Here is a 14,584-nt window from a genome sequence, read left to right as displayed (position 1 = left end):
TGTTTGTGAATGTAGTGTTTTGAAATCACAGGATAAGAGATGGTATCTGAAATAGGATGCTAAAACTTTGGGTTCAAAATCCAACAGTGGGGGAGCCTTGTAAGAATGCAGGTTGCCTTAGAAATTCTGACACCCCGATTTCAAATTTATTCTCAGAATAGTACATGACAGTTTGGCAGCTGCAGTGTATTTGACACATTGCCTTGCAAATCCCCAGAATAAGGAGGATTTGTATATTACCTCCACGTTTAGTTATAAGAAAAACAGCCTTTGCAATAGGCCGACTCCTATCCTGTACCCAAAATGGTGTCAGTTCATATATGCATTTCCTGATCTGCATCATTCTGTTTTGAAGATGAGGTTTAGGGCAACTGGTGTGTTTTTGCTGACCTCAGAAGGAGGGTTTGGAGTCAGAGCATTTGGGAAAGGGTTGAGAGGCGAGAGGGCTGCAGAGATTTGAACCAGCAGCCACAAGGAGGTCCCCAAGTTCAGTCCCTGAGCTGGACTGACCCAAATAGCCCAGGCAGAATTCCTCTCTGCCCGGAAGGAGAAGGGTCTGTGATTCCTCCCCCTTTATGGAGGGCTCTGCATTATTCCTAGGAATGCAGGAACATGAAGTTGGAATTAAAAACTCTAACGCCTTTCCTGCTGTAAAAATGTTGCAGATATTAAATATTGCACAGTTTGAAGAGACTGGAAGCATTAGAACAAATTCCTTTAGAAATGGAACATTGTCTAGGCCCATAGAAATATTACTTTACTTGCAGAACTTTCTTTAAAACAGAATCATATCTGCACAATGTCTTGCACAGGTTAAGCATCTTACAAAACTAAGCCTTACAAGGAGCGGATTAAGGAGCTGGGTATGTTTAGCCTGGAAAAGAGGAGACTGAGAGAAGATAGGATTAATTTTTATTATTACAGACTTGAACCAAAGTCTTTAGTTTACAATGAAATATTTCATGCTCTTTATTGCAGCCCGAAAAAAAGTGAATGAATTTTCCCCCAAACCTCAGGCTTTATATACATTATTTACACAATAAGTCCCGTCTGATTGGTTGATTATGTTTCCCTCCTGGAGCCTGATTGGTCTGCTGCTGCTGCAGGCCAATCAGTTGTTGTATCCTAGTATCTTACCAGCCTAATAGGCTGATTAACTTCTTCCTGGGGTCTGATTGGGCAGCTCCTGCAGGCCAATGAGGTTATTTCGTTCTAGGATCCTACCTGCCTATTGCTCTAGGATCCAGACTTAGTACATAACATACAAGAAAGGGATTTCCAACTAAACAACAGGAAGAACTTTCTGACATTAAGAGCTGTTTGTCAGTGGAGCCGTCTCTCTTGGGAGATTGTGGACTCTCCTTCCTTGGAGGTTTAAAAGCAGAGTTTGGCTGTCTGTCTGTCTGCGAGTAATGTGATTCCTGGATTGCAGGGGGTTGAGCTAGATGACTCCTGAGGGTCCCTTTCAACTCTACAATTCTATGATTCTGTCAATACTTCTGCCTGCCCTAAGGGCCAAATGCTCAATCTCTTGGCTGCCTCCCTTTCCCCCTTGTGACTCTTTCTCTTTTCTTGTTTTGCTGCTATATTCTCGGCTGGTGTCTTTGTTTGACAATCCAAGTGATCCCAGAAGACTCTCCTACAGCACTTCCCACTGAAAACCCCATTGAGGAGGACCGAGTTCCTGAACCTGATTACCATGACTGAGAAATTCCCAGCCTCAGAAACAGACATCACTATGTGGCCATGCTCCCTCCTTCCATCTCTGGAGAAGCTGCTGGAATCCTGTACACTTAAATAAAGCATGAGTTTACTTGCATCTGCTGAGTCTGGCTTTTGTGTTGCATGAGATCAGGTGTCAAGAGGAGCCCCACATCCGCTGCTGCCCCAGAGGGGGAAAAACATCTCTCAAAGCCCCTGAGCTACTGCGCTGGTGAGATTTGAGCCTGGGGCCTAGAAGGGAATAATAATAATAATAATAATAATAATAATAATAATAATAATAATAATTTTATTTATATCCCGCCCTCCCCAGCCAAAGCCGGGCTCAGAGCGGCTAAACAACAATAAAAGTAACACAACATTCTAAAATCAATTCATTTAAAAATCATTTCAAAATCAAATTAATGGCAACCATTGGGCTAGAGTTCTGTGAGGATTACCGAAGGAGAGGGTCAGACTGTCCGTTGGCCAAAGGCCTGGTGGAAAAGCTCCGTTTTGCAGTCCCTGCGGAAAGCTGTCAAGTCCCACAGGGCCCCGGTCTCTTGTGACAGAGATCTCCAAGATGTTTTTGTTTGAAGACTGTAAGGTCCTCTGCAGAACATACCAGGAGAGGCGGTCCCGTAGGTACAAGGGTCCTAGGCCGTATAGGGCTAGGTTAAAACCAGCACCTTGAACCTGATCCTGTACTTCACCAGTGTAGCTGGTAAAGCACTGGATGAATGTGATCCTGTGGCAAGAACCCTGTAAGGAGCCTCGCCATGGAATTCTGCACCCGCTGGAGTTTCTGGGTCAGTCCCAAGGGCACAACCACATACCTGAACTTTAGGTTTGCATGCTTAAACTGGATTAATTGGCTCTGTGACCTTAGCACAAGGACTCCACTTTAAAATAGAATCAGATTTTTGCAGTTTGTGAACTAACAGGGAAAGGCATTGATTAGTGTGTGATGGGTGAAGGAAAATGGGAGTATGTGCAAACACTCCACAGTCAAATCAGGACAGATCTTCCTTGTCTTATGATTCCGACCAGAGGCGGGTGTCAGCTCAGCCCAGAGGGCGAGGGGCCCCACAAGGAGCACAAGGGCACCAGACTTCATGGTGGGTCAGGCTAAGCGGTGAGTCCCCTGTCCAGCCTGCCTGCTGTCTTGCATTGTCCAGGTTTGCTGAATCACAGCAGGCTCAGGAAGATGGCGAAAGTGCTGGGCAGGACAGAGGGGAGCCTCTCCCCACAGCCTGTGGCCCACAAAGTTTTGTAACAAGCCATCCCAACAGCTGCAAAGATGTAGATAACATCTCCACAGAAGATGGGTTGCTTGAAATGACACCGCCCTCCCCAAGGAAGAAGGGGCTTCTTGGCTTAGATTGGGCAAAGTAGGGTGCCCTTCCATTGGGTTCCCAGCTGTACCATCAGCAGAGAGAAAGGGATGGTGGAGCCCATGGGTGGAGCCAGGATTTATCTTAGGTGTGGGCAGAACCTCAGTTATTTTATTGATTTTTATTTCTTGGGGGGCAATTCCCCCCCTGCCCTCCCATGGCTACATCCATGGTGGAGCTCTGGTGGCAGAGACCCTCCTTCCTCTCCAAAGCCCCTTTTTGGTGTCTTCCTCACTCACTGAAGTGCTCAGCCTGTGTCCCTCTGAACTGGCTGGACCAGGGGAAATTGAAGTTGCTTGCTTGAAATGCCACCCCCTCCCCAAGGAAGAAGGGGCTTCTTGGCTTAGATTCTGCAAGCCAGGATGTCTTTCCCTGAGGTTCCCAGCTGTACCATCAGCAGAGAGAAAGGGATGGTTGTGCTCTGGTTGGAGAGACCCTCCTTCCTCCACAAAGCCCTTTTCTGGGTCTCCTTCTCTGGGGTCTGTGAGACTCAGACCTGGCTGGACCAGGGCATGTTGTTCTTGCCAGTGGAAGATGCTCCTCCATTCCAAAGGAGGGGGCCAAGGGAGCCAAGGATCCTGCCCACCCCCGACCTGGCCCTCTCCAGTGCTTCGCCCAGAGGCAGCCTTTCCACCCTGGCATCTGCAGGGCTGCCAAGTGGAATGAGCTCCGCCCTGCAAAATCCACCACATGGCACTGTGCATTCACACCATCTGTATGCCAATACCCATCGACTGCTGGAAGGGGTCATTCAAATATTTGGCTCCTATGTCCATCTTTAACATGATTTATTTGATCGCAGGGGAGTCAGACTTTCCTTTATCAATTACATTCTCATACATGTTTATTAATTACATTCTCTTAACTCTAAGGTCCCAGTGTGTGTGTGTGTGTGCGTGTGTGTGTGAGAGAGAGAGAGAGAGAGAGAGAGTGAATGAAATGAATCTGGAGAAAATTCATGCAGCTCTTACCAGTAGAAAGTTTTTCCAATGTTTAGTTGGAATCCGGTTCTATTTTCTGAAGCAGCAAAAGGCAATTTCCTTGCATCTATTCTAAGCCTTATATACTGAGCTTTCACATTATTTGTATGTCTCTTGGGGGGGGGGGCACGTTCTTGGGGTTGCTATAGCAGGTTCCCCCCTGGTGGTGGATACTTGAATAGCAATATGATGCTGGATGGGGAGTGTGTTGTGTGTGCTCCAAATATGGAACTGATTTTACAATTTCTGCAAGAATGCAGGAGGAGGGGAGCACAAGGGCTGGAGAAATAATGAAGGTATGGTGCAGGAACTGCTGCCAAAGTCCTTAAGCGGCTGCTGTGAGGCCAAGGTCACCTTCCTGGGCTTGGTGGTCTTGCAGAAGCCAATGGGAGAGCCAAGGCTGCTCCAAGTCTTTCTATATTTGTCATTCATGCATTTTAACTCTTTCATGGTGAGCTCCTTTGGGGATAAGAAAAGTGGCCAATAGCTCTTTCAACAGCAGTGGTTCCCAAAGCATACCTGAAGGAGCGTATCCACCTCCATCGTTCTGCCCGGACACTGAGGTCCAGCTCTGAGGGCCTTCTGGCAGTTCCCTCACTGTGAGAAGTGAGGTTACAGGGAACCAGGCAGAGGGCCTTCTCGGTGGTGGCACCCACCCTGTGGAACGCCCTCCCCTCAGATGTCAAGGAAATAAACAACTATCTAAAGACATCTGAAGGCAGCCCTGTTTAGGGTAGTTTTTAATGTTTGATGTTTTATTGTGTTTTGAATATTCTGTTGGAGTTGCCAAGAGCGGCTGGGGAAACCCAGCCAGATGGGCAGGGTATAAATTATTATTACTATTATTATTATTAATGCATGGCAGCGCCCCCTCGTGGGGAATTAGCTGGGGGTGGCAGGGGACGCTGGAGGTGCAAATGACTATCAAACCTTGAAAAGCTGGCATCCTTGGATCAGGTTCATCCGTTTGGCTGATTTAATTAACCTATATAGTTTGAACAAAGGCACAATTACTTGTGCAACCTGAAAATTGCCACTATCCCTTCCTTTCGTTATTATCTTTTGTCTTCCCATTCTTTTCCCCGTTCATAAAATAGCTGACCAATCAGGAGCCGTTATTTGCTCAGCCACCTGGTTACTCGCCCAATCAGAAGCACCATAGCTAACCCTAACAGGCTACGCAGGTACTGCAGGTGTCAGTGAAAAGTGTGAACAAGCAACCGAAACCAGCTTCAGACTGGTATTTACACTTCCTTTTGTTTTACTTCGGAACAAGAATGCAGGATATTTTGAGTGACAGGGCATCAGGTTTCTGCACGGACGTCACTCCTGTGTCATGACATGTTTATGACATATGTGTGATGTTTCCAACAAGGTGTTGTGGGTAACTTTGAGAAACCTTTTAAAGCGGGAGCACCCATTTTGGGGGGTTTCTCTCTGCTTCCTTTACATTGTAGTTTGAGGTTTTGGTTGAACAATAAAGATCAGGCCTCCTGGCTGCTGTTTTCTTTCAATATCTTGGCCGAAGCCTTTTCTCTGATGATCCAACTCGAGCCTGCTCTGAATACTCTAAGGGGGAACTGGGGATGAGTTTATGGAACCAAGGGGGCAGTGACCCAAAAAGGTTTGAGAAACACTGATTATCCTCTTCCCTTCCAGGCCCCAGGCCCAAATCTCACCAGCCCAGCAGCTGAGGGGCTTTGAGAGATGCTCTCCCCCCACTGGGGCAGCAGCGGATGTGGGGCTCCTCTTGACACCTGATGTCATGCGATGCAAGAACCAGACTCAGCACACGCCAGAAATCTCAGGTTTTATTTGGGGATAGATGATCCCACAGCAGCCTCCCCAGAGATGGAAGGAGGGGGGCATGGCAACACACTGATGTCTGCTCAGGGGTTGGGGTCTTCTCAGACAAGGTGATCAGGTTGAGGGACTCAGTCCTCCGTAGTGGAGTTTTCTGGGGGTGGAAAAGAGAAAGAGTCACAGGGGCAAAGGGAGGCAGCCAAGTCATTGAACACCTTGCCCTTAGGGCAGGCAGCAGCACCGACAGAATCATACAATTGTAGAGATGAAAGGGACCCACAAGTGTCCTCTAGCCCAACCCCAGCAATGCAGGAATCACATTCCTGATGGACAGCCAGCCCAACTCTGCTTATAAACCTCTAAAGAAGGAGATTCCACCACCTCCCAAGGGAGACCGTTCCGCTGTCAAAAAGCTCTCACTGCCAGAAGTCGGAATCTCCTTTCTTGTAACTTGAAGCCATTGGTACAATCACACATGGGTAGGGCAGGATGAGACCAGCAGGGCAGCCAAGAGAGAACCCTGTGGACCTCCACAGTCTGCCCCCTGCCCTCCACATGCACACTTAGAAATATTTAGAGACAGATAGAGAGAGAAAGAAGCGCAGACACACATGGAGACAAGAATCTTACCTGTTTGCCCACAGACCATCATGCACTCCAGTTTGGTGGGAAACCGATTGCCATTCCCCCCGCAGAGCCCATAGGCAAATATCTCGCACTTCCTGGTGGCTGAGTTGTAGTAGTAAAATTGTGAATAACCCTCACATGGGCCAGGGTCCTTTGGCAGCTTGCAGACCTCTGAGGCCACAGAAGGGGGAGAAAGAGGAAGCAGAGAGGTTTTCTTAGGGCAGGAAGGTGTCAAGAGTTTTTAATTCCAACTTCATGTTCCCTGCATGCATTCCTCCATAAGAGCCCCCCCCCCCCACCAGAGGGAAGGAATCACAGACTCTTCTCCTTCCAGGCAGAGAGGAATTGCACCTGGGCTCTTTGGGCCAGCCCAGCTCAGGGACTTAATCTGGGGACCTGCTTGTGGCTGCTGGCTCAAACATTTGCAGCCCTCTCTCCTCTCAACCCTTTGCCAAATGCTCCAACCCCAAACCCTCCTTCCAAGATCTGCAAAAAGATATGATTTTGGGCACAGACTAGGAGTCACCCTATGGCAAAGGTTGCTTATCACCGAACATGGAGCTAATACATGACTCCTCCTTATTCTGGGGATTTGCAAGGAGTGTCGTCCTCTTTTAATGAATCCTGATGGCAACGTGTCAAATACACCGCAGCTGCCAAACTGTCATTTCCACCTCCCAGAGAAGGACTTTGAAATTGGGGTGTCAGAATTTCTAGGGCCACCTTCATTCTTACAAGGCTCCCCCCGTTGGCTTTTGAATCCAAAGTTTTAGTGTCCTATTTCAGATCCCATCTCTTATCTTGAAATTTAAAATTGCTCCAATCACAAATGTCCCTACAAAGATTATGGCACAAAGTGATAATATTAAGAAGAACATAAGGTGAGGCTCCTGGATCAGGCCAATGGCCCATCTGGTCCAGCATCCGGTTCTCATAGGCCCAGCCAGATGCTTTTGGGAAATCAGCAAGCAGGATCCGAGCCCAAGAGCAGCCCTCTCTCTTCCTGTGGCTTCCAACACCCATATCCAGCCTCTGTCCATGAAGGCAGAGCACAGCTAAGAAATCCCAACCGCTCCATCCCCTCAGTTATATGAAACATAAAGTCAAGAACAGAGCAGTGTACCCAATCTTCCCAGAACTCTGGACCCCTTCTGGCCAGCTTCTTGGATGGGGTTGCCAGCCTTCCCAGAGGGGCTCTACTGCCTTGCCTGGGGGTCAGAGTGTTGAACTAGGACCTGAGAGAGATGCGGGTTCAAATCCCCACTCAGCCATGAAGCTCACCTTGGGGCAGTGGCTTCCTCTGAGCTTAGCCTACCTCACGGGGTTATTGTGGAGATTAAATGAGGAAGGGGAAGTTCAGCTCCTTGGAGGACAAGGGGGTATATAAACACAATCAATGAAGCCATGAATATGAATTTCTGGTGGGTCCCAAACTTGGTACCTGGGCTGATTTTCCCGCAGGCTGCCTCACATGCCTCTTTTGTCTCGAAGTTGTTGCTGTTACCCTCACAGCCACCATAGGTGAACAGGACGCACTTCTTCTCCGATGGGTTGTAGTAGTAACGGCGTAAGGCTGCTAAACATCGTCCAGTTTTGGGTGGCAGCTGGCATCTGTCACTGCGAACTGTTGGAGGCAGAATGGATGGAGGTCCATGAGGGGATGTTCTCAGTCTCCAGGGCACTTAGGTGCCCAGAGAAGAGAGGTGGGAGCGGGGAAGGGGCCAGGGGTTTTGCCAGTACCTGAGTCCAGGCAGCCCCGGCTGCACATAGTGAAGCAGCACTTCTGGGTGAGGGGGCAGTCTCGGTCGTCTGTGCAGGTGTCATTGCAAGGGACAAAGGTGTACACCAGTTCCCTTCTGGGGCACACGCCAGGGTGCTCTGGAAAAAGGAGATGGAGAGGAGGAGACAGCAGTCAGTAGTGAGATGGAATTTTGTTTTGAATGCCAGGACTCACTCTGGAACGTGTGAGGATATCATCAAGAGGAAATAAACTCCTGAGCATGTACAGAGTTCATTTCCCCTCCTATGCTCCTACCACTGGCAGCCGCCGCCACCACACAGCTTGGCATTAGGGAGAGGAGACTCTTTGAGTGAGCCCCAGCACCTCTTCCTTGGCAGAAACCTCTGCCAGCCATGCACATGTACACACAACTGCCCTCCCCACCAGGTCCCCATATCTCCCGCATCCAAGAGATACCTTCTTCAGCCGCTTGGCAAGTCTTCCCGCACCCATTGCTGCAGCACTTCTTGCGTGGCAAGTAGACTGAGCCACAGTCCTGGTCATTGTTGCAAGTCGCAGAGCAGTTCGCAGCCTGGCCTGGCTGGGGGCTCAGCCTGGGGCAGTATCCAGGGTAGACTGGGGATGAAAGGAGAACCTAAGAACCTAAGAAGAACATCTACTGGATCAGGCCAGTGGCCCACCTGGTCCAGCATCCTGTTCTCACAGTGGCCAGGCAGATGAAGAACACTTTCTCCCCTCCTGTGTTTGCCATGACTGGTATTCAGAAGCATGTATGGGGTTGTAAGCCAACACTGAGTGCATTCCCAACATTTTCTGATATTAGGCATATTTTCTTCAGCTGAAATCTTGTCTAGGACCGACAACTATGTGGCTGCACAAATTAAGTAAGAAGACAAACTAATTATTTAATTTGCAAATCATGGAATTAAGTGTTTACTTCAATCTTACACAACTGAGGTAGTTCAGCTTTGAATTTATGCATGTTTTTGGTTCTTTGTCAGTCCTTATGAACTGCACTGTGATCTTCAGATGAAGGGCGGTATAGACATTTAATAAATGAATAGGTCTGTTTTCATTTTTAAAAAACACACACCAGAAACCCACATTAATACTTGCAGGGAAAGGAGCCAGTTCCTCTTCCCCTGAAATGAATGGGGTCCCCCTGACCTGACCTGCTTGCACACCTGGGAGCAGGTGGGTCTCTGGACTGAGGCTGTGCACAGCCTGCCTCCCACCTGTTGCTTGGACCCTGCTGGCAGTGCGCCAGGTGGAGGTCAGCTGCCATGTCTGGGCAAGCCACACCATGGCGGGTGGGATGCTGAACTGCAATGCCTATTGCCTGACTATGAACTACAGCATTAAAGCCTACATGGATCCAGCCAGGATATGGACCAAACCCCCTTGTGTGTATGGATGGGTGGTTGAGAGCATATCTGGGTCAGAAGGTGCGGCAGATGGGAGGTTCCCGACTTCATTTCTCCCCCCAAAAAGAGGGGCTGCTGCTTACCCTCAAGTGGGAGCATGCACTGTTGCCCACAGCCAGTCTGGCAGCAGCGCTCGCTCCCTGGGCAGCTGTTGTCCCAGGAGCAGAACTGGCCGCACTGGGTGTCATTGTTTTGGATCAGAGTAGGACAGGTGCCAGGCTTCTCTGTAATGGAGAAAGAGAGAAAGAGGGAAAGAGAGAGAGATGGATTACTAAGCCCTTCATCAGTGCTGGAAATGAAGGCATTTCAACTCCGCTCCACTGTGAAAATCGAAAGCTTCTGCCGCTTAAAGAAAGAATGTAAGAACAGCTTGCAGGATCAGGCTATTGTCTTCTCTATGCCAGCATCCTGTTCATATCTTCATCATTTCCCGGGAGATGGGCGGGGCTTGCTTCTAGGTACACAGTGGGTCCTTAAGTCTCTCCTGCAGCTTACCTGAAAGTGGGTCTGGGCTGCAAAGGCAAGTTTTCCTCCTGCCCTGCCACAGAAGCCCAGCAGGTGGCACCAAATCTGCACCCCTCAAGTCTGCTGCTCCCAAGGGGTGCTGCTCTTGGCCACAGCTGGGAGTCAGAAAAGGGCTGGCATTTCAGAGGCAATGTATTTCTGAACATCCTCGCCTCATCTTAATGTGGATTGGGAACTCCTTGTCCCCTTATCATTAGTCAGCTTCTCTTCACCCTAAGGCCCCAGGGAACATTACAACCTTAAAACAAAAGATTGAAAGCAGTTTGAAGCAACTTACAACCACAAAAGTAAGGAGAATCAGATTCCCTTTTCTTTGAAAATCTGAACAGGAGAGCTGAATCATTGGCTTAGGGCAGTGGTTTTCAGCCAGTGTGTTGTGGCTGAATGATGGGCAACACTGGCCTCTGTCTCTCTTTCCTTCCCTCTCTCTTGTGTCTCTGCCTCCCAAAGGCTTGCACAGCTGTTTATTGCAGCAGCCCTGGCTATAAGCTCCACAGGCAAAGGGTGCGTCTGGGGCTGGCCGGGGGATGCTGGTTGCCAGGAACTGAGGCGGCCTCAGAGTAAGCAGGTGGGTGAGGGAGCCCAGCCAGGCAGTCCACCAGCCCTTGCTGTTGGGAATGGACAGACGGGTGGCAGGCTGGCCGGCCGACTGGCCGTCACTGCTTTGGTCTTTCTTGTGCTTGCTGTGGTCAAGACCTGCCTGGGAGATGAGTGCCCACTGCTGCTGTTGCTGCTGCCTGCCAAGGTAAGGTGCTAGACTCACATTCACCTTCGACCAGTCTCCCTTGGGCCACTAAGGCTGGGTGTATCCTCTTCCGAGGCCGTTGTGGGGCAGTGTGGGGAGGCACCTCTCTCTGGGGCAGGAGGGGCAGCTCAGAGACCGGGGCAGTGGCAGCGGCTGTCTGGAGGACTCCCAATGAGGGGGGAGAGGAGAGGAGGCTGAAGGAACACTCCACAAGAAAGGGCCAAAGCTAGGCTTTCTGTCACCCGGGTCAAAGACCCAGTCTGGCACACACACACACACACACACACACACACACACTCAACCCATTGATTCATAGAAGCCCTGGCAAAGTCTCATTGCTGGGAAGGGGAGCAAATTATATAAGGAACACCTTGGCAAGAGGGGGAATCCAGTGGCACCTTGGCTGGTGGAGGGTGTCCAGTGCCACAGCAGAGTGGCAGAATGCCCCCCTCTCACTGAATTTCAGCATTCCCAGTGGGGAATGAAACCACACACCTTCTGCACACAACTCAAGTGCTGTTCCCCTGAGCTTCCCCAGCTTCCTGAAGGAATTTTCATGACTGCACTTCTGTCAACAACAAATGATTGCTAGAGAAATGCTTTTGACACATGTGCCTGTAAGGAGAGAGGAGACAGGATCCCTTACCTGGAAGCCTCTGAGCAGAGGCGGGTGTCAGCTCAGCCCAGAGGGCGAAGAGCCCCACAAGGAGCACAAGAGCACCAGACTTCATGGTGGGTGAGGCTAAGTAGAGAGTCCACTGCCCAACCTGGTCTGCTCCCTTATATTGCCCAGGATTGCAGAATCACAGCAAGCTCAGGAGGATGGTGAAAGTGCTGGGCAGGACAGAGAGGAAACTCTTTCTCCCCCAACAGGTTTGGTAACAAACGGTCCCAACGGCTGGAAGGTTGTGGCAACCTTTCCACAGAGGTGCCTGAGTGAGGAGGACGGCTAGAAATGACAAGCCGAGGATCCTACACACCCTCAAACTTGCTCTCTCCAGTTCTTTGCACAGAGCTAACATTTCCACCCTTGCAGCTCTAACGTAATTTGTTCGATCTCAGAGGAGCCGGACTTTGCCATCACAGAAGAGGTATAATTATAGTTATTGTTTGTTAATGACCTCTTGATTAATTACAGGTTGAAAAATTAAAGCACAGTCTTATAAACAGTCTAAAACAACTTGCAATCATAAAAACAAGGTGGGTCCTAAAAAGACACATCTCAAGTGTCAAAAAGCCAGGTAAAAGAGTTGCTTCTTCAACCAGCTCTGGAAGCTGAGCCATGAAGGTGCTGTCTGCTGTGGAACCAGGTTCAAGCTCCTGGTATTACTGGCAAAGCCCTGAACAACTTGGGTCCAGGATTCCTCAGGGATCACCTGAACCCTGATATTCCAGCTCGATCACTGAGATCATCTGCAGGAGCATCTTTGGTCATTTCTTGGGTTGCTGAGGCTTCTTTGACAACAACCAAGTTGTCACTGGCCCACTCCTGTGGAACTCCCTGCCACTGGAGACACAGCAGGAGCCTTCTGTGCCAACATCTAAACACCTGCTGAAAACTTTTCTATTCTTCCAGGCCTGTACAGTCAATTGAGAATTTTTTCCCCCACAATGGTCTGCTGGTGTTTGTTTCAAATTTGTTTTTTTGCTTTCAACTTTTCAACTTTTAATTATTATATTGCCTGGTTTTATGTCTTTATATTCATGTAAACCACTGTGAAATGTTTTATCAATCAATCAACCAACCAACCAACCAACCAAACAAACAAACAGTACAGATTCAGATACAAAGAAACAGATCAAAATGCAACAGCATCAATAAAAAGGGACAACCCAAGCCAGGTAACTGCCAATATACGTAGGTGTCCACCTGTCCCAGGAAGCAGACAGTGATCTCTGCTTCCCACAGGGACATGAACATACCATGTGGGGTCTTCCCTCCTTCTCTCAGCTTCCCACCATGTGTCTCACAGGAGCAGAGGGAGGCTGGGTGGTTGGTGGGGACGCCTCTCTCTAGCAAGCAGATCCAAACTTCAACCATGACGTCCCAGGGCCAGATCCTACGCCTGCCTGCCAGGACTCCTTCACCCAAGAGCAGGGAGTGAGCGATGTTTCCTCCCAGGAGAGGGAGAAACAGAAGCTGTTATCTGACCTGCTAGAAAGGAGTGGGAGAAACCTGGCCGAAGGATCCCTCATGAGGACGTCGTGAAAGGAGGACACAACGCCAGCTCAGTTGGTGGATGCTGGAAATCAGGACTCTTTCAGCTACCCATGAGGGGTTTCTCAACTTGGTGTCCACCAGACTCCACCTCCCATCAGCCCCAAGCCAGCACAGCCAGAAGATGCAGAGGCTCGTGGGAATTGCGGCCAATTCAGAGGGAGGCTGCCTTAGAGAGTGTTTCCCATGGGGGCTTAGAAAGATGGAGACTGGGACAAGGGAGTCCAAGGAGACACTCACCTAGAGGCATCTGACCAGACACAGGTCCCAGCTCACCCCAGAGGGCAAGGAGCGCAACCAGGCAGAGGCCGATGGACTTCATGGCGAAGCAGGTCTGAGTCCCCTGCCTGCGCCCAGAAGGCTTTATATTCCATGCAGAAGGAACTGACTGCACATTTGGGAATCTTTCAGCTCCACCCAGAATGAACAGAAAGCAGAAAGGAATGGATTGGTTGGGAAAGGCTGGAGTATCTGAGTGACTGGAGAGGAACCTTTCCAAGCCAGCACCCCATTCGTAGGCAGGCAATGATGACTCTGCTGAGTCCTGGGCGTGGCCCTTCTGTTATTAAAATACAAAAGATAGCAGAAATGAGGAGCTGCCTCCAGGTGCTTCCAAGCACCAAGGGAGACCTTGAGTCTGGGTGGGCTTGTGGTTGGGGCATTCAGAAAGAGGGCATCAGTCATGCCAAAGGGAAAAGGGCCCCTTGGCTGCAGGAGGCAGGTGTATTGCCCTCTCCAAAGTGGTTTTCATTGCCCACCTAGGCTGATTTCATGAGAAGAAGAGGTTCCAGGTGAGGTGGGAACAGAGCTAAACTGTGGCTGGAGCTGACAAGGCTCACACCCCTAAGAACATAAGAAGAGTCTGCTGGATCAGGCCAATGGTGCATCTAATGCAGCATAAGGTAAAGGGTAAAGGGACCCCTGACCATTAGGTCCAGTCGTGGCCGAATCTGGGGTTGCGGCGCTCATCTCGCTTTACTGGCCGAGGGAGCCGGTGTACGGTTTCCGGGTCATGTGGCTAGCATGACTAAGCCGCTTCTGGCGAACCAGAGCAGTGAACGGAAAAGCTGTTTACCTTCCCACCAAAGGGGTACCTATTTATCTACTTGCACTTTGTGCTTTCGAACTGCTAGGTTGGCAGGAGCAGGGACCGAGCAACGGGAGCTCACTCCATCACGGGGATTTGAACCGCCGACCTTCTGATCAGCAAGTCCTAGTCTCTGTGGTTTAACCCACAGCGCCACCCGTGTCCCTCTAATGCAGCATACTGTTCTCCTAATGGCCAACTAGGTGCTCCAATGGGAAGCTCATGAGCACAGGACCCAGGCGCAAGAGCCCTCTCCTCTCCTGCAGTTTCCAGCAACTGGTATTCTGCCTCCAGCTGTGGCGGCTGAGCAGAGCCATCCTGGCCAGAACCCATCAACAG

General features: G+C 49.8%; 1 protein-coding gene across 2 annotated transcripts; it reads right to left on the bottom strand.

The window, feature by feature from the left end:
• Positions 1-5,869: 5,869 nt before the first annotated feature.
• Positions 5,870-13,680, bottom strand: LOC128416699 (whey acidic protein-like). Of its 2 annotated transcripts, none has more exons than XM_053394755.1 (7): positions 13,399-13,680; positions 9,754-9,894; positions 8,703-8,861; positions 8,246-8,383; positions 7,947-8,129; positions 6,509-6,676; positions 5,870-6,032 (listed from the first exon to the last, which is right to left on the bottom strand). In XM_053394755.1, exons 1-7 carry the CDS (start codon positions 13,478-13,480, stop codon positions 6,010-6,012), a joined length of 894 nt encoding a protein of 297 aa, XP_053250730.1. In that variant the 5' UTR covers positions 13,481-13,680; the 3' UTR covers positions 5,870-6,009. The 2 variants fall into 2 exon arrangements, with proteins under 2 accessions (XP_053250730.1, XP_053250729.1); XM_053394754.1 differs by lacking the exon at positions 13,399-13,680 and adding an exon at positions 11,587-11,720.
• Between the last annotated feature and the right edge of the window lie 904 nt (positions 13,681-14,584).

This window comes from Podarcis raffonei, chromosome 6 (genome assembly GCF_027172205.1).
Source record: "Podarcis raffonei isolate rPodRaf1 chromosome 6, rPodRaf1.pri, whole genome shotgun sequence".
In the NCBI taxonomy this organism is placed as follows: domain Eukaryota; kingdom Metazoa; phylum Chordata; class Lepidosauria; order Squamata; family Lacertidae; genus Podarcis; species Podarcis raffonei.
Note: the sequence above shows the minus strand (reverse complement) of the source record. Positions and strands in the feature narration are given on the sequence as shown.